Source organism: Lissotriton vulgaris, chromosome 8 (assembly GCF_964263255.1).
Source record: "Lissotriton vulgaris chromosome 8, aLisVul1.2, whole genome shotgun sequence".
In the NCBI taxonomy this organism is placed as follows: Eukaryota; Metazoa; Chordata; class Amphibia; order Caudata; family Salamandridae; genus Lissotriton; species Lissotriton vulgaris.
Window position 1 is genome coordinate 1272166510 of NC_141696.1, and position 23295 is coordinate 1272189804.

The following is a 23295-nucleotide window of genomic DNA, read 5'->3' on the forward strand; positions in this document are numbered from 1 at the left end:
AAAAACGAAAGGGATTGTTTTTCACTGTCAGAATACAACACATACCTTTAGTATATGTCCTGCCTATTATCTACACTGCACCCCGCCCAGGGATTACCTGGGACGTACCACAGGGGTGCCCAATGTGCATGTAAAAGGGAAAGTAAGGCCTCACTTGTCAGAACAACATGCTAACTTAGCAAACTGCACACAAGCTCTACACTTCAGGCCTGAGTTCCCTTCTCCGCGCACCTTTGCATTACTAGCCCTGGCACACACAGTGCACATCACTAGGGACTTTACTAGTAAGGCAAACATACCAATCATGGCTAACCAATTACCATTACATTTTACACAGGGAACACTTGTACTTTGACAATGATCAGTAGTGGCAAAGTACCCAAAGCACCTAAATTGGCAACTCTATGTCAGGAAACGGTCTGGGGGGGAAAGCAAAAAGTTTAGGGTACTTTAGCCAAAAAGGCCAAGTCCTACAGTGTCACTCCTGCCTGTGTAGCTTAACCTATCCACCTAACTTTTCCTTGAATACCCTAAATGGTAATAATGTCAACAAAGCACCCAAATCAAAGAGGACTTAAAATGTCTCACCGTCCAGCTCTATCATAGCCTTAGGTTTCTCACACTTCTCCTCTTCTACTTGGACAGCAATGGCTTCCATTGCTTCCATTACTTCATTGTTCCTCTTCCAATTGCACATTCCAGCAACACGTTATATAATTCCCTTTCATTTGATAAATTTTGCATGCAAATTTACCTGTTGGACATTCTTTCCAACGAGCCCTATGCCCTTTCTCACCACCCTTGTAACAAACAGCTTTAACATTTGTTAACACACTTGCCAAATACAGTCTTTTCTTTTTTAGCACTGATTGTACCCATTGTCATCCTGATTCACTTATAGAGCCATTTTCCTTACTGTAGGCCCCGTTCATTACAAATATCAGTACATGCTATAAAATGCTCAATCTTTTTTGCCACCACCAAAAATTAATCCCAGGGGGAGGGGGTGAAGGGGGGGGGGGTGCATCTGTGAACGACAGTTCTTCAATCACCTTATTACTCCTGCACTTCAACATAGCTCTTCTCCATAGTTGTTCCAAATTTGCAAGTTGAAGCTAACTTTTTCAACTCGGTTACATATTCCTCCACACTCTCCTCCTCTCTGAGTCCGAACCCCAAAGTGATGTTTCTCCTGTACTGTGTTCACTTTGGTTACACATTATTTGTCAACTTTAAGGATCCACATTTCATATTTTTTAGAACATTGGAATGTTGGGAGCTCCATTGAAAACAATGGAGTGCTCTGGGCTTATAATGGCTGGTATAAGCCTGGAGCTCCAACATTCCAATGTTTCTTTGTTCACAGCTCTGGCTGTGAACAAAGGCTTCAGGGAACCTGAGGAGATTCCATTCCCCTCAAGCTCCCAAAAGGCTTTGTTTTTTTTGTTAGAACATTCTGTCCTCTAGTGACAGAATGTTCTAATAGCCTTATAGCCCTTCGTAGATGGGCTATACCGCTATTAAAGTCCCTACCCTTGTTAAAGACCCTCGCCTTCGCCTCAGTGCCTTTAACGCTGGAGAGGGCCTTTAACCGCATGCGCGCTACGGGTTTTCCCGCTGTGCGCTGAAATTTGAAAATCGCGCGGTTCGTGACAAAGCCAGCTCGTCATCCGCGCAGCGCAGGTAACGCCCATGACGAGCTGGCTTTGTCATCCGCAGCGAAGGGGTTAATAGCCGGTATAGCCCTCCACGGCGGGCTATAAGGCTATATTAAATCGTAGTGATTTGTTGAGCTCATGAATAGGTACATTTTGAATCACCTTGTGATCCTACACCCCTGGCAATGCATTAATAAGTATGGTTTTCTTTCTGCTAACAGACAGGTTTCACAGACTCTTGCATATTGGAAGAAAACATTCTTCCATACTCTTAATGTTTGGTTCACCTAGGGTTTTAAGAGAAAAAGTGTTGCATGGTTTGCTTTTAAAGTTCAGCAATGACTAAACTGGTAGAATATGCCCTCCACTAAAGTTCTCCTAATATCCGAACACTGTGATCATAACAGCACTATTATTTGTCCCCTCCACAGTGTCATACATTCCATGTTTCTAAGAGGCCAATGAGGTAAATCCTATTGTTAATAGAATTATTAACTCGTCACTCGCCACGGCCGAGATTCCGTGCGACTGGAAATTAGCCGCCGTCAAACTTCTTCAGAAAAAACCTTTATCTGACCCCACTATTCATTACAACCTGCGTCCTATCTCACTGCTGCCAGTAGGGTTTAAATTGACCAAATCTTTTGTCAATAGACAACTCGTGATATTCCTGGAAGATAATAACATCCTGCACACCAACCAATTAGGCTTTAGGTCCAAGCACTCTACAGAATCTGCCCTCCTGTTCTCTGCTGAGACCCTGCGAACCGCTATGGACCAGGAGAAGAAGGCCGTCTTGATATTACTCGATCTATCGGCGGCCTTCGATACGGTCTCACACACAATCTTGATTGACCGTCTACTCAGCTCAGGGATAGCAGGAGTAGTGTTGGACTGGCTCAAAAACTTCCTTAGCCAAAGACGTCAAGTCACGGTATTGGGAGAATTAAACTCTGAAGAAAAATCCATCAGCACAGGGGTACCTCAGGGCTCCAGCCTGAGCCCTGTACTCTTCAATCTTTACATGGTACCCCTGATCGAGCTCATCTCCTCGTACCAGATCAGTACAATATCCTACGCTGACGATACGCAGCTTATCCTGGTACTTGACAGGGAGCTGCCCGGAGCTGAAGAAAACCTTAAAAAATGCCTGACTGCTACATTTGAGTGGATGTAGACCAACCATCTCAAATGTAACTCTGGGAAAACGGAAATCTTACCGTTTGGTTCCCAAAACCTGTTTTCCCTTAAGCAGTGGTGGCCTGAAGATGCTGAAGCCCCCCCCCCCATACCATCTCTTCTGCCCGCAACTTAGGTGTTAAGTTTGATGACTTATTGTCATTTAAGCAACAAGCTATGGGTGTGGCTGGCACATGCTTCCATATCATCAGAATGCTCAGGAAATTCTTTGACCTCCTCCCACTGCCAACAAGGAAAACGGTAGGGGTGGCGCTCATAACATCAAGACTGGACTACTGCAACAGCCTGTATGCAGGAGCAAACAAATCTGTGCTCCAGAGGCTGCAGATGGTCCAGCATGCCACCGCTCGCCTGGTTCTTGGTTGGTCCAGGAAATCATCTGCTTCAGCTGCACTCAACGCCCTTCATTGGCTTCCAATACATAAACGTATTTTATTTAAAATTTTAGTTATCACTTTCAGAGCTTACCACTCACAAGGACCCAGGTATCTTTCTACAAGTTTTAAACGCCACCTACCCATTCGGAGTTTGAGATCCTCCAACCAGAATCTACTAGTTATTCCAAACTTCAGACTCGCCACCAAAGGTTGAAAATCCCTTGCTGTTTTGGGCTCTAGAGCATGGAATAAACTGCCACCTCCGCTCCGGCAAATTTCTTCTGAATTTCTTTTCAGGAAAGCCCGGAAGACCTGGGTTTTCACGCTTACCGATGCTGCCTGTAAAGCCTTAGTGTAAAGGATGTAAGTTCTCTGGAAATTGCCTCAGCTAACCACCCTTTTTCATTCTGGGTTGGCATTAAGCTCCAAGATGCTCCTTGGAGTAGAAGAATACGCTATAGAAATGCATTTTTACATTACATTACATTACATACATCTGTCTTGGTAGATAATGTTGAAATGTAGTTAGAATTGTGGAACATGTGAAACAGTATCTGATAAGATACTTGAATAATCCACCTATTACCCTGTGACTCCTTTAAAGTTCCTTCCTACTACTCCTTTGAAGAAATAGTTTTTCTCTTTTATCCTGCGTTTTCTCAATCCAAACCATCCGCCCACCAATATTTAAAACACAATTAATGTCTCTCACTAAAGTATTTTAAGCCACAACATGACTTTGCTCCTCTGCAAACAGCCTCTCAGTCTCAGGGCTTTGTTCCTTGTTGTCCCGGTGACACAGTCTTTATGTAGAAGCGATGTCTCAGAGCTTTCCTCCATCAAGGCTTCTTATTTGCTGTCACTATGGAGGCGCCTTCATCAGAGATTCGTTGGAAGGGCATTGATAACAGAATGCCATAAGTGCATTTCACTCTACATCACATGCACACTCCCTTGATGGGGGCAGGTCTGTTTGTGATCCTGGAGAGGGACCCTGCGATCTACTTGCATGGTGCACGCTGCTTGCAGCGAGAGCTGGGCCCTCCTAGGAACTAAATACAACATACCTCCTGTTGTTAATAGTATTAATACTCTAGCACTTCTTAGTTTATAGTCAACTGGGATAAGTCTGAGTTGTTTTCTTTAAAAGTGAACAGCGCACACATAGCCTTTTGTTTGTGCATTTGATCTTTTAGCTCTCCTGTGATGGATGGATCCACTGACAGAATGATCCTATGGATGTCTATGACCAAACTTTAGTTTAAAATGTGTAAGTGGACAAACCTGTAAATGGTACATATGTTTATCCAGCTATCCAGGACAATAGGCAAAAAATTACAAGACCATGAATTTTAAAGATTATTACTCTGAAAACTGCTTAGGTCATTTGATCTTCTGTATACAACTAGTAAAATAGAAATATGTAAAAAAAATATTATTTAGTTGACGATTTTGAAATAATGATGACATATCACAACAGTAGAATGTTTTTAAAATCATTATGACAAAACAATCAAATTGTGTTTTGATTTTTTTTAAAAGTGGATATATTTTTGATGATGGAAAATAAGAGTTTGCAAGGGTGGCAATAGGGAGTGTGCTTTCATTTAAATGATTTAAAATATGTTATATGAAAATCTAGATTTATTTTACAGACGTAATGTGTGTAAACGTGCGTGAAAAGTGTATATTCACTATTTGTTTTTGATTGTAGTAATTTTTAATGTTTAAAAATTGTTTCTATAGCTAGAGTAACATGATGTCCTTTTTGTTCTACACTTGCCATTAATATAATTCTGGTGTCAGCTGTCATATTCTGAAATGCAACATGACTAGCCTTGGAGAGAAAGCCCGCATCACAAACTAACTTCATGAGGGGAACATGTGGGCAATTTTCTCTAAAGGTGGGAATTTTTGTCATACCTAAATGGTGTGGTCTGCTTCTAAACCTGCAAATGAACATGAAGTGGAGAATGAAAACTGTCTGGTGTGTAGCGAAGATGTAGATGTAATATCAATATAAACCAGTAATCCTGGTGATTCTAGCACAGAGAAAGGTTACTTCATTCCTTAGGTTCATGGCGATGGTCCATATAGGTTACGATCATGAAACAATGTTAGGCTTGGCAGGCAGTCAAAATAATCTAAAGTAGAAGTTTGAGATCCTCATGACATCTACTCAAAGGCAATAGGTTAGTCAGCAGATTTACTCTCAAAGGGTTAATCCTACGTGTTTAAGTGTCAGACCTTTTGGAATTCACAAGCTTTTCCAGGTATGATCCTGCAAAGTTGTGACTGATGCAGTTTTCTGAGGTGTACTCCTAGAATTATTTTTTTACTTCCATTTTCACTTAAACAAATTCATTTAAAATACCCAACTAAGTGCAATTCCTCTTGCCAACCTTTTTTGTCCCTGGGGAAAATATTTTCCATTTTGGAGAAACAATTTACCCTGCACCCTCTTCAATTTTGTGTGTGTTCCCCCGTCATTGCACTTTCAACATTAATTTACTTCTGAGTGAGACAGGAGTAACGTTCTCACCATCTTCAATGTGTGAATGGTCTGACAAGGAAATGTGAAAACACAAACAAATATATCTATATTCATTTGTTGAAATTTTCACATATTCCTGGGCATTAATGCAAGGAGAACAATTGATGGACAGAACGCAGAACAATGTCATACATGCACCCCAGTACAGAGATCTGGGCCTAAATCCATCGTTTTTTTGCTCACCATGCCATTCCTGTTTGGACCCAGCCGTATGCAAATCAGTTTTGACCCTGCGCCCAACAGGAACAGTCCAGCCTAAACTGCCAGGCAAGGTCCTCCCTGGACTGGAAACAATCACCCCAGGACCGATATCGGGCTTTCAGCCCTCATCAGCCAGGATACCTTGTGTGTCATTTGCTTTCTCGCCCTAAGTGCGCCAGGTATGCCCAGACGTGGGTCCTGGGCTCACTGTGCCACTGGAATCAAGCTATCCTGGTTGAAGAGGGGTGAAACCCCAAAACCAGTACTAGGATGCTTCTTTCCGGTACAAGGAGGAACTGGCTTTTTAGTTCGGGCTGGACTGTTCCCATGAGGCACGGGGTCAAGACTGATTTGCATATGGCCTGGTCTGAACTGGGGTGGCATGGTGAGCAAAAAAAAAAATGATGGATTTAACACATATCTCTTGACTGGGGGTGAATGTTTTGATTTGTTCTGCATTCTGTCCATCAATGGTGTGTCTTTTCCATTAATGAAAGGAACGTCAGATCCTCTGGAACCTTGTTGGTACTGTAAAAAGAGTTCGCACTGGGGGTAGGTCCTTCACCTATTAAGCATCCAATATGTGGAACTCTCTTCCCCTTGAACTACGACAGGCTCAGATGGAATCACAGTTTTGCAAAAACCTCAAAACTTGGTTATTTATATGGGGTGATTTCGATATTTCTTAGTTCTGCTGTGTTCTTGACCTCCGGGGGGTGGAACTTTAGTGCTGGGGAACTTCGTCGGCAGTAACTAAACGCTACATACATCACACTATTATTATCATCATTACCACAATTATTCCAGCCATTAAATGCTCACTTTCCTCCTTAGAAGAGATGCAATTCTATGTAGAAAAATCACTTTAGGAAATATACACCACATTTGTATCGTAAGTGATTTTATTTAGGCTGCTGCTACAACAATGTCTTTCTAGTTATAATAGTCTTGCATCTAAACATCTGTTAAATATTTCCGTGAAACGTGTGCAGAGTGAAGCGTGCAGGAGTCCTCATTTGTACTACGAGTGTGTACCACAACACGTCAGGACTCTGTGTAGTAGATTTTAGAGCATTGCTTGTCATGTGGATGGGTATATTCAGTCTCTAACATTTGTGAGAACTTGAGGCATGAAAATATAGGGACTAATATTTCGACCGAAGTGGTCACATTCTGCATTCCCTAGGAATCTTGAGCGTGAATTTATGAAGTATGTGGCTAATGGCTTCTTCAAATCGTTTTTAACAATTAACCTTGGCTTCTGCATTTTGTATTCTTCTTTTGCAGCCTTTATTTGCTAGGAGAGACATTTTGGTGTTTGTTTAAGATAGGGTTGTCCAACCGTGATCCATAGGCCAACCAATCTATGCCCCACAGAACATCTCTAAATAGGACAGGACTGTAGTTACTTTGAAAATCTTACGTGGAGCGGTGTCTCACGGACCAGTGTTGGACAGCCCTAGTGTAAGACATTAAGGTCCAATTTTATTTTATCCCGGTTATTTGTCACAATTCTGATATCTTGCAGGGGTAAGAGAAGTGATAGCTGGTCTTCAGAGCTTTAGGTGCAGTTTTGATTTTGGGTTTTTTCAGATGGTGAAGGCTGATTTTTTCTCTTATCTTGTCTCTCTTTAACCCCTTTGCCGCGGGGCAAATTCAGCCATGGTGCGAGGGGGGCAGGGTTGGGTGTGGCGCTCGGGTACTTTGACGGCTCCTGGCCATCATAAAGCACCGTGGGTGTTTGCTCATGACGGCAGGGAGCCGTTCGAACTCCGCCCACTGATTAATTCCCTCGCACAGGTGGGGTAATTAACACCGCGTGGGTGGAGCGGCACTGTTCGGACAGCTCCCGGCCATCATGAGCACACGCCTACTGTGACTCATGACGGATGGGAGCCGTCTTGATCACGGAAGGAGTTAAGGAATCATGTTTGCAATCTTTTGTCACTGTTTGTTTACATTACTGTTCCTTTCACGTGCAAAGTTGTATACATTTTTCACAAAAGTGTTTAAATTCACAAATATTTAGATCAAAACCATGCTATTTAATTTGCATTAAGTCAAATATACAAAAGGCACATGAAAAGCATCACGTTTACTGGCTGATGTGTGGCCCAATATTAACTAGTGCACATTTCACCTTAAATATATATGTATTTCATATGGCTGCTTGATTATAAATATACTTATGACATACAAATATAACTAATATAGGTAATAAAGGTGGTAAAAACTAGCATCTTAAGCTCCAAATCTTGAAACAAATCAGAGACAATATCAGTGGTGGCTGGCGACTTTTAAAAGTCACGGAATAGGGGCGTGGCTACGGCGCCATGCAAGATGGACACCTAGCGTGCTTGCTCCGCCACACCGGGACACCCGCTGTCATCTAGTCACGGTGTTCCGGCAACACGAAACGCTGAAATGTCTCCTGATTGAACCGGAGTACCTCCTGGCCTGAGTGAGCGCTTTTTGGTGCCAGCAGCACAACGTTTCCTGTCAATTCTGGCACCGCCGGCCTCGTCCTCGTCGCGTCTGCCATTTTAAATGTGAGCGTTTTTCTTCATGACGCCTGCTTCTCCTCAGGTGATTTTTCTAATCCGTTGCCCCAGCGCTTCTGCACTACATGTCGTCCTCTTTTCCTTACTGCCTCATTTTTAGCAGACTTTTCACCTGCCTCATGTCCCATGAATATGAGCATTCGGGAATATTTTTCTAAGTTGATATATGCTGAAGTATAACCCCTGCTGGATACAGTGTCTCCCTCCAGGGCTTCTCAGTGTATTGGGGGTCTTTCTTTATATTTCTTCATTTGTGCTGAGAGAGGCTAACATTTACCAGTTGGTGATACCACCCTGTTAAGCCATTCTGCGTCAGGATAATGACTGTGGCTAATGTTTGCTGCGTGTCTACTTTGGTTTTGTGAGGAGCTTCTTCCATATCCATGCACCTGTATTCTATTATAGAGCCCAGCTCATTCATGTCTCTGCCTTGCAATTTTGAATTAGGATTTACGCTATAAGTTATTGCTCTTGTAGCAGATTATTCATGGGCAAGTTGCGTAATCCTAAATTTGTTTTTGTTCCTGCCAAGAGCAGTTCTGTGACAACTTCTTCCTCATCTCCAGACTCTTCCTCCACGATCTCCCAAATGGATGGTGCTCCTCCCAATCGCTCCTCCTCAACACAGCCTGTTTCAAGCAAGTCTTCTCGTCCTACAACTTCTACTAAGCGCTTGAAGCATGATCCTCCCTCTCCAGATAAGTTGTCTCCTTCCATCTCTATGGAGCTACTTTTCTAAGAGATTTGCGCCTTACGGCCATTGGTGGAAGAGACTAATAGCAAAATGCAACTTCTCGAGGAGAAATGGTCAACCATGGAGAGCAGGGTTGCATCTGTGGAGCAACAAGTTTCAGTTCTACAAGACAATCCACAACGCATTACTTCCCTGGAAAAGTCTCTCCTTGCTCTTCAACAGCATACAGAAGATTTAGAAAACAGGAACAGAAGGAATAACCTACGTATTTATGGCCTGCCGGAAACTTTGGAAGGTGACGATCCTGTGACGTTTTTTACGTCTTTTCTTCCAAAACTTCTAGACATGTTGCCCTCCACCTCTCTCAGTATTCAAAGAGCTCATCGCTTTGGTCCTCGTTCAACCACTTCAACCAAGCCAAGAGGTGTCATTATCCTTTTTTTGGAGGTTCACAGATCTTCTATCGGTCCTCTATGCAGCCAGAGCCAAGCGTCAGTTATCTTGCTTGGGTCAAAGAGTGTTTCTTTCTCAGGATGTCTCCAATGTGACAGCGGCAAGAAGAAGAGTTTCTGAATCTGCGAGCCCCTTTACGTGCTTTGGGAGCTCGTTATGGTTTATTCCATCCATGTATTTTTAAAGTCACTCATCAAAACCGTACATGGACGTTTCAGGATCCTGGAGAACTTAAAAACTTCATTCATAGGCATTCTAATGGCGACATGGAGACTTCCACTTCTTCTTCTTGTGGCTGAATGAGTGTTCAAATGTGTTCTTATATCTTACTGTTCTTCTACTGATGTTCGATATTCTGGTTTATCTTTTGTTCATTGTTTATGCGCTTAATAAGCTTTAGCTTAATCTTTTTCACAGTTTTACTCTTGTTTAGTATTTATTCTTCTTTGCGATTTGTGTTTTTCTTGGATTTCGTATAAGTTTGTAATTTTGTTGAATGCTGTCTAATGTATTTCCCTGTTGTTAATGGATTTATTTTGTCTTCTTCGAGGTTCCTAGATGTATTTCCCATCATCTTACGTGGTTTCCTTCCCTCATTTCCGTCCTGGTGTGGTCTGGACTTCCACTTCTCAGGCAGTCCGTCTTGTTGAGTGTCGTCCTTGCCCCAGTGTATATTCCCTTCAGGTGTGTTCTTTTCAGTCGTCCCCTTGGATTTGTACTGTCTCTTCTTCCTTCTTCTTCCTCTCTTCCTTCCCTTTCTCTCCCTTTCTTTCCCTTTATCTTCTGCCTTCACTCAGTTTCATTCTGCTTCTGTTATTCTTTATCCTTTTTTATCTATTTTTATATATGTACAGATCTCTTTCATTTTCCTTTCCTTTTCCCTGTCCTTCTCATTAAAGTTATTTGTTATACTTATTTCTCTCCTTCTTTTTTTCGTTTTTCGGCGGTGTTTTTACATAAGAATATTCTTGTTCCTTTTGTTACTATTCATGTTATGTTATCTATACATTCAAAGTTGTTTCATGGAATGTGAAAGGTTTTAATAATCCCATTAAGCGACAGAGAGTTCCTTCCCATTTAGCCTCCTATAACCCCGATATCGTCCTTTTACAGGAGACTCACCTTAATGATATTGAGTCCCTTAAATTAAAAAGAAATTGGGTGGGTACCGTTTTATTTTCTCCCTCGAACAATAAAAAGAATGGTGTTGCCATTTTATGTCATAGAAAATGAAAGTGTAAAGTTTTGTTGCGGGAACCCGTGGCAAGATGGCCGCTGAGCAGTCACGGGAGTAAGTCACCAAGAGCTCTCTCTCCCTTTTGGAAAAAATGAGGAGCGGAAAATGGCCATAACCAACGAGGACAATGAGGAATCTTAGATGGTTAAAGATAAAGAACCTACTCCTACAGACCTTTGGTCTCCTGCTGCGAAAAACTTGGTATAGAGTCATTCAGGCCCCGAAATACAGGTTGGTTGGAAGCGAGCAAGGCAGGATGCCTCCACGCGGTGCTAAACCGAAAGAGCCAAACGAGACCAGGAAGTCCATGGATACACATACGGTGACAAGGCAGCAAGTGGCATCAAGGAGTACAGATAGCATCACGGAATCGGCCTCGAAAAGGAAAGGGCTGAAGAAGAAAGAAAAGGAAAAAGATGTGGAGGCAAGAGCCGAGGCGAGGGCAGAAAGAAAAGCAGCAGCAGCAGCGGCCGCGGAAAAAAGAGCCCAGCAAGAGACTGCAGTGTGTATTATAAAAATGGCAACCCCTAAGGCTCGGGGAAATACCTTAAGGCAACCTACAGTGGCAGAGGCGTTCACCGGCGGTCGAGCCGCTAATCAGGGTAGTGACACAATCAGAACGGATCAAAATACATTGGCGGCGGGCGCATCAGTATCAACACCCTCACCTCTGCAGGCAGCAGCTCCGAACGCAGGGGTGGCGCACGCATCAGGAGTACCGAGCAGGGATATCCCGGATGGACCGAGGGCAGATGTGGTAGAACAGTGCGAGGCAGCCGGAGCAGGACAGGAGAGGCCGGTAAGTCTGGGGAGCCACGAGCAGCAGGCTGAGACAGCGGCTGAGACAGCGGCGCTCCCAGCACTCATAGAGGTCGCCCAGAATGAACGCAGTGAGGTAAGCCTCAATACAGAGGGGACTGGTAGTAGCGAGGCACCATCACAGGAGACGCTGGTTGGCGACGAGACTATGCAGGTGGGGGCATTACAGCTTCATGATCCCGCTGACCTGCCTCATAAAATCACGACTTCTAGTGACACGGAATTGAGGGAAGATAGGGCTCCCGAGGATACGCTAAGCCCAGGCACAGGCAGGAAAGACACGGGGGGACCGACTAGAGAAGACTGTGGAGTTGAAGGGGGCCCCACAAAGAGTAAGCAAGATGGTGGAGTCGTTCAGGGGGCCCCGAGTATTGTGGAAGGCATCAAGACTGTGGAAGGGCAGCTCCGGTCAGAAGGAGAAATACCCGAGCCGGGCACACCGAACGAAGAGCGATTCTACTCGGCTAATGACGAGACAGGCACATTCTCTGGGAGTGAAGGCACAGATTCAGTATTGACCGGGTCAGAAGAGAACTCTGCCACAAGCGGGGGTTCAAACTCATATCAGGACCAGTCACATTCACAGTCTTCTTCTGGGGATACAACTCAGCGGCATGTTTTGACTCAGAAGAGGAAATCTCATAGGAGCCGCATGAGCCGTAAGCAGTGGAGCCCGGTCAGTCTGTCACAGTTGGAGATGGCAAAAAAACTGGTGTGGGATTATTCGGCTACATCCAACATATACCGTGAGGATGAGGGGGCACAAGGTGGCCACTCCAGACAGCAAACTCTAGCCCAACCTCAAGCTCAGGCCCAAACCCCCACAATGGACCTACTATATACAACGCTGAAACAAATGCAGGGTGAGGCAAGGTCAGAGTCCAAGAGATCGAAACAGGTTAACAAAAAGATCGAGGGCTCTCTCAGCAAGATGAATAAACTATATGCTGAAATGGCGGGTCGGTTGACGGAGGTGGAGGAGAGAACAGGGAAACATGAAGACGAGGTCTCCCGTTGGCAAGAGTTCGGAGCCGCACAGGAGAAAATCAACGAGGACACGCAGTGGAAACTCGAGGACTTTGAGTACAGGCAGAGGCGCAATAATATCAGATTGCTAGGTATTCCAGAGGGGGCCGAGGAGCAGGACCCCAGAGCATTTGTGGATACCCTTCTGAAGGAGGCATTTCCTGAGATCACTGGCTGGAACTGGGAGGTCGAGGTCCAGAGGGCACACAGGTTTCCCTTGGTCCAAAAGAGAACATATGGCGCCTCCCGAAACGAGAAACTAAGAGCCTTGTTGATTTTTGTGGGGAACTATCTGGCCAGACAAGAAATCATGGACAAGGCCAGACCACAGGATAAATGCTCCTTCAAAGGAATAACCTTTTTCACAAGACCTGACTTCTGCCATGTGACGGTAGAAAGTAGATGGAGGCTAAGACAGTTAATCGATCCCTTTCAGAAGATAGGCTGTGAAGCCTATCTTTTGTTTCCAGCTAGGCTGAAAGTTATACTGAACGGTCGCACTAGAATGTTTTTCTCTGAAATCAAAGCACAGGGTTTTCTGACGGAGTTAAAGGATAAGAGAAATTGCGGGGAGGCTGGGGCAGCTGCTACTAAATGACTAAATGTCTAAATGTCTAAAGGATTATTTTTTGCAGGCATTGCACTAGTACTAGTTCTAGCAACAGGCTGTTCGCCTGGGTAAATGAATGGGGTATTATTGATATGTAGTCGGAGGTAAGATAGATATAATTTATCAGCCAGATACGAGGTTAGACTCATTGGGGTACCGGGCACACGCATTGTTGGTTATGTTTTTTTTTTCTCTCTTTAATTCGGTTTTTGGAACTTTGGCACTAAGGGAGAAAGGGGGGGAGCAACACTCTAGGGGCTAGGAGGCAGTCACACTTAGGTCAGAATTGACCTATTTGCCTGTACGGGGGGGAGGGGGAAGGGGCACAGGGCAGCGTATAGGGAAAAGAACTAGGACATATCAAAATGATGAAACTATGCAAAAGGAATTCAGGGAAACACGGGTAGCATTCACGCTTAAAGAGTCAATTCTGGCTAGAGTATGTAGCTGGAACTGGCAAAAAACTAGACGAAAACTTAAAGGCAAAGATAATGGCACTCGCAGTAAGGGTGGTACTGAGAGTGGAAAATGTTTTTCTCTCTTTGGGTCAAAAGGTTCAGAAACAATAAAGACTTAGGATGAGCTCAAAAGTTAAGGTGTTAACGATGAATGTATGTGGGTTGAATGATAGGCTCAAAAGACAAAAGGTAGCCCTATTAATGAAAAAGAATTTATATGTTTACAAGAGAACCACATAGAAGGTAACAAGCCTTTTTTGTTGGAACAATTGGGGCTGCGTGTGTTGGCATATTCAAAACAGGGGGCAAAGGTCAGGGGGGTGGCCATTCTAACTAAACTATTTAATATTAGCACCAGGAAGAAACTAGAAGATCCTTGGGGTAGGTGGGCTCTGATTGAGTGCCTGATTGGAGAAGACTGGGTTACACTCGGGTCCATTTATGGGTCAACAGAGGATGACCCTGAAATATTCGAGTTCCTGGATATAGAACTGACTACCTGGGCACCAAGAGTGATCCTCGCAGGAGATTTCAACATTGACGGGGCATCCGGTTTGGGATTGAACACTAGGGGTATATATCAAGGAAGGAAAAAGAGGGTGTGCAGAGCAATCCTAAGTATGGCCAGTAACAATGCCTTGATGGATGTCTGGGGAGAGCTTAAAGTGGGCGAGGACGGCTTTACCTATTATTCGGCCCCCCATAGGAAGTGCGTCCGTCTGGATTACTTCTTTACCTCCGGGTTACTTCTAAATACCCTTACGATAGCAAGGCTACCCCGTATTTTGTCCGATCACAAACCCCTATTATTGACAATAATGGGTAGTGGGCTTAAAAGACAGGTTAAATCATGGACATTTGAAAGGGAACTCTTGACGGATATAGAATATATTACACACATGCACGCTTGGATAAAGGGCTTCTGGGATATCAACAGGGGGAGCACTAATTCAGGAAATTATTGGGATACTTTCAAAGCCGGGATGTGGGGTGAAACACTGAGCTTTAGTCTAGCCAATCAGAAAAAGGAGAAAGCGAAGGTAGACCAGGTAAACAGCAACCTGTTGAACGCAGAGCAGAGACTCGAACAGGCTATTGCAGAGGGGCGGAAGTTGGAACAATGTTTAATGGAGGTCATGGTGGCTAAAGCGGATGCAGAGGAGAGCATAGCAATAAAATCAGCTAAAATATATAATGCTAAGAGAGAGCAGTGCTATGAATACAGCGAAATGGTAGGGCGGAATCTTGCAGCACGCACGAGACAGAGGATGGCAAAATCTGAAATTAAAGAGATAAAAGATAGCGGGGACAATATGGTTTCAGATAGTGAAGGTATCCTCGAGGTCTTTAGGGAGTTCTATAGTAAGCTTTATGAGGAGGAGCAGGGTAGGGATCCTGCCGATATTCAGAGGTACCTGCAAGAACTACCAAGTAAAGTTCTACAGGATGTAGATAGGGACTCTCTCGAGGTTGGTTTAGAGGCAGAAGAAATTAAGGAAGCTATGCTCAGCTTGCCTTCTGGCAAGGCTGCCGGGCCGGACCTGATACCCGGGGAATTTTACAAAGTGTTTTTTGCATCAATCATTTTAGATCTAGTCAGGACACTCAGGGCGGCACAGGCAGGGCAATCTATACCAGCCAGTTGGGCAGGGGCAGATATTGTTGTAATCCTTAAAAAAGGGAAACCCACCCGCAGAGCCCGGGTCAAACCGCCCGATTACACTGATTAATGCTGACCTAAAAATATTTTCTAAAGCATTAGCGATCAGACTTGCTAGGGTAATAGTACAACTAGTAAGCGTTAACCAGCATGGCTTTATTCCACAAAGAGGAACTACACTTCACGTTAGAAAGATGTTTACGCTATTTGATGTACAAGGGGTGGAGGGGAAACCAATGGCAGCTATGCTGTTAGATGCCGAAAAGGCCTTCGACCGCGTGGCGTTGGAATTTCTGTGGGCAGTGCTAAGGAAAGGGAGAATTGGAGCAGGATTTATAAAATCAATGCAATCACTGTACGCAGGGCCAACGGTGTGTGTAAGGGTGAATGCAGGCCGCACTATGCCATTTAGAATTACATGGGGCACACAACAGTGGTGCCCGTGCTCACCCCTGCTCTTTGCATTATACATAGACCCATTTATTAAGAAACTGGAGGTAAATGATCGAATTAGACCGCTAGATACTAAAATAGGACCGATTAAGGTACTAGCATACGCAGATGACATTGCAATTATCACGCCCTCACCTGCAGAGGCTATCAGTATAATAGAGCAGGAGGTGGAGCAATTTGGGCAGGGTGCGGGGTATGCATTAAACTAAGACACAAATTATAAAGAATACATACGCAACATGCACAGATCCACGGGTGGTGGACGAGGGGGTTTACTTAGGAGTAACTATCACTGCTGACTTGGGCAATCTAGTGGACCTAACACTTCTCCTATCACCGTGAAAGCGAAGAAGGATCTGGATAGGGTACACAATCTGCACATGTCCACAGTTGGCAGGGTAAATTCTATCAAAATGAATTTCCTCCCGAAATTCCTATACTTATTTAGAACTATCTCTTTATTTTAGCCCACTTTTCTTTAGTGGAATAGAGCTTATATTAAACTGGTTTATTTGGTCACAGGGCAAAACAAGAATTCATGGCATTACCAAGAGAGAGGGTGGGGTGGGCACTATCGGATCTGAGACTCTATTACTGGGCAGCAGTGTTGCAGCAAATAACGGGTCTCACTGGCGGGGCTGAGATGGAAGTAGAAATCTACACCAGCTCGTCAGAGATGTTTGGTTTGATTCTAGGTGAGGAGGCACAGAATGTGTTCCTGAGATACACTGACCGAGCTACTTTAAGAGGACCAGATTCAAGACATTGGAGGCAGCCTACAAGGTGTGGAAGGCGTTTAAAAAGAGTTTTGGACTGGGTAGATATCATGCATATACTAGGTTAGGGAACGACCCCACATTACCCCCAGAGATCTTTGCTGATGCTGTCTTCAAGGAATGGGGACGGTTAGGAGTGAAAAGAATGGGGGATCTGATAGGCCCGCTAGGAGTGCGCCAATTCTCAGAACTACAGAGAAAATTTGGGGTACAAGGACATTTTTTAAGTACTTGCAGACAAGAAGCTTACTGGCTGGAAAGAGAGGAGGACATTTAGGATTCGGAGATAATACAATACTACAAGTAATTGAAGGGGGACACAGCTGCATGATTAAAAGGTTCTATGCCGAACTTATAGCACACAGGGGAGACGAATTGGGTAAATTTGAAGCAAAATGGATGGATACGCTAGGGATTACGAAGGTGATCTTTGAGAAGTCACTGAAGATGGGACAGGAAGTTCTCCGCTCTTCATCATTGCAAGCCCAACACTACAAAACCCTGTTTAAGCTATACTACACTCCAGCCACAATTGCACAGTGGGGGGGGGGCACACAAGGGATAACATGCCCAAGATGCGATAGCCAAGAGGGAGACATAGTGCACATGCTTGGCGAATGTCCCAACCTGGTCCCCCTGATAAAAGAAATCTAAGGGTTTCTTGATAGATCGCTGAACTGTAAGTTAACGATGACACCCAAAGCAATATTAATGGGATTGGACGGGACTGGAGAGCAACCACAGTTGGAGAACTTTGTGTTTGTAGCCATGGCAGTATTTCGTAAATGCATAGCTTTGGCATTGCGAGATAAGCTCCCCCCTACTATGCAGCAATGGTTGGCCAGGCTTTTGTATATATACAACATGGAAAAAGCGTTATATGCCAGAAAAGGGAAGAAGGGCAGATCACTTGGTCTTCAGATCTGGAAACCAATAACAGATTGGAAGAATAGGGTGGCGGGAAATACAGAACTTCCATAGGGTTTCCAGGCGGGTGTGCAATGTAGATCAGGAATATTAACTGCGCTGTATCCTTGGTGTTATGTATATATTTATATGATCCTCCTTCGCAGTTTTCTTTACTAGCTGTTCCGATTGATGCTCTTGGTTACCCTCTATGTTATGCTAGGACAAAATATTGAAACCTGAGATACAGAAATGTCCTAGAAAGTCGAAAATGGATTGTATTCTTTGTTTTTTTCATGTCCTGTGCAAGGGGAATAAATGTTGTAAAAACTTTTGAATACATTTTTTTAAAAAAAAGTAAAGTTTTGTTGCAGGAGAATGATGCTGATGGTAGATGGACACTCGCTAAGCTGCTCATTAATTCCATTTCTCTAACTGTTTTTAATGTTTATGGTCCTACACAACCTGATGATTCTTTTTGGCCTTTGATTATGAACAAATGCATTCTACATAAGGATGATTTCTTTATTTTGGGTGGCGATTGTAACCAGATTGTCGATCCATTTCTTGATCGTAAATCCACAGTCCGCTTTATACCCCACAAATCTCCCAAACAATTTCTTAACGCTATTTCCCAATCACACTTTGTTGACTCTTGGCGACTCTCTCATTCTGATTCTTTGGATTATTCTTTTTTTCTCCTCCTCACTCTTCTTTTTCTTGGCTTGACTACATTTTTGTTTCTCAACCTCTATCTCAAAATGTACTGTCTTCTTCTATGGCGCCCATTGTGATTTCGGATCATGCCCCTATTGTCACAGTTCTTGACTTACTCCCACCGCATCCCAAACCCTCTCGCTGGCGCTTTAATAGTACACTTCTTACTGACCCACTCTTCTCCTCCTCTTTTACCTCTTTTATTAAAGACTTTTTTCTAATTAATAATGATCCTAGTACCCCTCCTCATATCCTTTGGGATTCCTTTAAAGCTATCGCAAGAGGATTCATTATTGACTTTGTTTCCAGGAAAAAGAAACAATTCCTCCAGAAGTGGAAATCATCCCTAGCACATATAAAATCTTTGGAACATAAATTCTATACTTCCTCAGACAAATCTATGTCACCAGACCTTTTGAAAGCAAAATTAGAATTTAATAAATTTACTACAGATAATGCATCCTCAATTCTTCTACGTAGTAGTGCTCGTTATTATGGAGGACGCAACAAATCAGGAAAACTTTTAGCTAATTATCTTAAATCTCGCAAAGAGCGTACTCTTATAGAGTCTATTTACTCTTCTACTGATATTCCCCTTCATAAAGATGAAGAAATACTTAACCAATTTCAATCTTTTAATCAACAACTCTATACCCCTGAAAACCCTACTACTGCTTCTCTTATTCAGAAATACTTTGAGAAACTTCCTAAATCTCCTAACCCCCTTCTCAATTTTACGGACCTTGAGCATGGCCTGTAATTACATGAGCTCTCCGTGGCTTTAACATTACTTTCTAAAGGTAAACCTGATGGTTTCCCTTTTGAATTTTATTTACATTTTTTCAACCTTTTGTTACCCAAACTTTTAACACTCTTTCAATCATTTTATTCGTCTGGTACGGCGGAAGGCACTTTTCAAGATGCTATCATTTGCCTTATCCCGAAAGATGGCCGTGACCCCCCAATTTTGTAAAAATTATCGTCCGATTTCTTTAGTTAATGTAGATTATAAAATATTTGCTAAATTACTTGCTTTGCATTTAGATCCCTTTATGCCCCATCTCATAGGTAAAGAGCAATGTGGCTTTGTAAAAGGCAGACTCACTTCTGATAACTCTCATCTCTATCTTAATGTCTTGAATAAAGCCCCATCTCTTTCGTTTCCTTTGGCCGCTATTTCTGTTGATGCAGAAAAGGCCTTTGACAGGGTTGACTGGTCTTTTATGTTTGCCTCCTTACGCTGGCACGGTTTTGGTCTCAATTTTATATCCCTTATTTCTCTGTTGTACTGTGCCCCCAAGGCCTTGGTACTTGTTAATGGTCGGCTTTCTTCCTCTTTACTCTTCAGAGAGGTGTTTGCCAAGGCTGTCCTTTGTCTCCGCTTCTTTTTGTCCTGGCCCTTGAGCCATTTTTGTCCTCCATTCATAGTAATTCCTCTATTTCTCCCTATGGTGTCGATCAATTGAAGCTCTCTGCTTATGCGGATGATATTCTCTTGTTCATCTCTAATCCAGAAATCTTTGTCCCCCCTTTATTGTCTGAATTCGACTCATTCTCTCTAGTCTCAGGATACAAAATTATTTCGGATAAAACTGAAATCCTTCCTCTCACCAAAACCTGTCTTCCACATCTTTTCTCATCTACTGGCTTTGCCTGGAATAGTTCAAAGATTAAATATCTAGGTATTTGGTTTAACTCTATTTCCTCCTCAATCAAATTAAATATGTCAGCAGTGTTATTCCAAATTGATCATTCGTTCGTCACTTGGAACCCTCTTTTTCTTTCCTGATGGGGTCGTCGAGATACAATTAAGATGATGATAGCTCCTATTTTAATCTGTATTTTTTCTATGTTACCAGTTCATATTCCTGCCTTTTATTTTAAGCGTATTGATTCTTCTATTTCAAAATTTCTCTGGAAACATAAAAAGTCTAGAATTTCTCTCGCAGCTCTCCGTAAACCCAAATTTAATGGTGGAGTTAGCTTTCCAGACTTTCATATCTACCATCAGTCCTTCTCTTTATGCCAAGCTTTGAAATGGCTTTCATCAGATCCTTCCCCTTTTACTCCTCTTTGGCTTCTTATTGAACAAGCATTAGTAACACCCTTTTCCTTTGCTGAAGTGATACGCTTCTCTGCCAAGACCATCTATACCTCTTTTCCTTTATTCAAACATTCCTCTTCTCTTTTAAGACCCATGGTTTGCTCTAATATCATCACGCTTGAATCCTTTTTAAACTCTCCCATTTGGTACAATTCTCTTATCCTTCTTACTAATAGACCCATCTTTTGGAACACTTGGAGGTTAAGGGTTGTCATGTGGGTTAATCAACTATTTGACAGGCTCTTACCTTGCTCTTTCCCCCAATTTCAAATTTTATTCCATTGTCCCTGATCTTTTTTGCAAAAATGTATATTCTCATTGCAATAATTCCCGACCGTTATTATTCTCTTCCTTCTTCAACTTCGTTAATGTCTCCATCTCCCCTTCTTAAAATCCTCCATACTCTTCCTAAAGCTTCTCTTATTTATACATTTTTCTCCTCTCCTAATCCAGAACATCCTAAAACTAAATTGGAGGTTTCCTGGAAAGCAGATTTTGGGTGCAGCTGGTCTGTTGCTGTCTGGGACAAACTTTTGTCCAAATCATTAAAAATTTCTCGTTTGCTTCTCTTACTCAATCTTTATTTTATTTCTATCATAGACTTTATCTCTCTCCGCTCTCCTTGTCGCATTTCAGTCCCTCTGCTGACTCTAAATGCTGGACTTGCGGCTCTCCTAATTCTGATCTTCTTCATATGTTCTTTTTATGTCCTGATGTTTCTACTTTCTGGGAGAAAGTTTGGCTATATCTTTCCCGTATTTTTACTCTCTCTGTCCCCTACTCAAACACTCTTCTCTTTCTAGGTAGCCTTTCTGATTCTTTAAACCTCCCTGCACATACCCATGGTCTCTTTGATCTCATGCTTGCTCTTGCATTCCAACACATCTCATCTAACTGGAAACCCCTACGAACATCTCCATACAAGGTTGGTGGTATACTTTATGTCACTTTCACCGGCTTGATGTTGCCTTTGCTTCTTCCTGCAAACCCATGCCCAATACTGATCTTTACTGGTTACGTCTCACTACATACTTGGATAAGCTTGCTCTGAAAAGACCTACACGTATTTGTTCAGAACATTTTAAGCCTCCTTGAAGATTTCAATTCTCTCCTTCCTCTATTTTTTATAGGTCTCTTATGTTATATCACCTTTTATATTGATCACTTTGTATTAGTTATTTATACTATTTGATTATATGCCGTAGTTATCTTTCGTATTAATTTATGCTTGCCATGTTATTTTCTTTCCCTTTCCCCTTCCTTCTTTCCCATCTTTTTCCCTTTTTCCTCCCTTGATCTTTAAAACCCCCCATAAAATGCTTTTTCTGTTCTTAAACATTGATATTAGCATTGTTAATGTTTGATACTACTATGTTTGAACATATTTTCTGTTTTTGCTGATGTCTCTCTGCATTTATAACTTTTCAATAAAGCTTTCAAACATAAAAAAAGTCACGGAATGTAAATGTCTTTCATGAAAGCCATGTGATGAGTGAGCCCAATACATCAAATTCTGGAGGTGAAACAGATATTATTGCAGCAGGGATAGTAGTCAAATACATTTCCTTAACAAAAACAATAAGGGAAAAATATAAACAGTTATGAAAGAAACAAGCTGCACACATTTAAAGCAGTTCCCCCAGGCTCTTTAAAATGAAACCGGTTTAGAGGCCTTTAAGGTGCACTTGTCAGATTGGTCTCGCCCCACGTCGTGTCCAACCCAACATGTACACTTTGATTTACAGGCCCCCTTCCATCTATAGGCATTGCGAGAGGAGGATCAAACTGTTTCCATGACGTAATTGTAACTGCAAAATTGCATTTTGTGACCTCCATGACCATGTATACATATTTTCAATTAACTTAGGAGAATTACAAATTGAGGAAAACAGTCAAGCTATCATATTCTGAATGGCAGCACCTAGATGGAGGGTCAACACTCGTTTGCCCCTGTGGATGAGCTGCTACTGGAAAAAAGTCTTTACTTTAGAGGACCATGACATGGTTGGTAAAATCATGCATACATGTGTATGAGGCTCACCGTTCCATCACTGCTGTGTAATGAGATGTCCTTATGGGAAAGAACTTTAATGTTCCCTGCTTGCGCCTTTATAGTTACACCCTTAGGAGCGTCCATAGTCAGGGTTCGAGTAGGAGACTCCAGCCTGAAAGAAAGAAGTGAAAACATCTGCTGCATATATGATTTTAGAGGTGCATGTTGTACCACAAGCTTTATCCATATTGTGCTTTGTGTATTTTAGTAAATTCATTCTATTGATTGTGCCTTGACACACATTGTTGAGCATGGCACATTGTTGAGCATGGTTTTTTAAATCTTCCGTAAACATGCCATTGGGTTTGTTTGACGTTCTATTATAATTTTATTAGTCTAAATTATCAATGTAGTGGCTAATTAGTATAAGGCCTAATAACCGCTCTTTATGACATATTCATTTGCAAGGTTCACAATGTAAATTATAACACTTTAATTGCCCAAATTTGAGTTATTCTAACAATATAATTTTTTTATATCAGCTTTATTAACTTCATCAAATCTTGGTCATATATTAAATGTATCTTGAAAGGCTAAATGTTTCCTGAGTTTAGTACTCCATAAATGGAGATAGTTACAAGCAAGATGAAAGTCCTACTTTTGTGTCCTAATTGTGTACAGCAACATCTACCAGGCATGAGTAACTATCACAGAGGGACTATAATGCCTTTTCTATAATGAAGGCTAATGCAGTTTAGCAACATGCAAATATTCAATTGAGAAAAAATCCACAATCTATATTATATATACTCTGGTAGTGTGGGAGCACCACACAGGG

General features: G+C 42.5%; 1 protein-coding gene across 3 annotated transcripts in view; it reads right to left on the minus strand.

The window, feature by feature from the left end:
• Positions 1-23295, minus strand: part of SGCG (sarcoglycan gamma) — a 929299-nt gene that overhangs the window by 37868 nt on the left and 868136 nt on the right. For all 3 annotated transcript variants that reach the window (XM_086935198.1, XM_086935197.1, XM_086935199.1), the window contains exon 7: positions 22506-22629. In XM_086935198.1, the coding sequence (XP_086791324.1) occupies positions 22506-22629 (124 nt within the window). The remainder of the gene's footprint in view (positions 1-22505; positions 22630-23295) is intronic.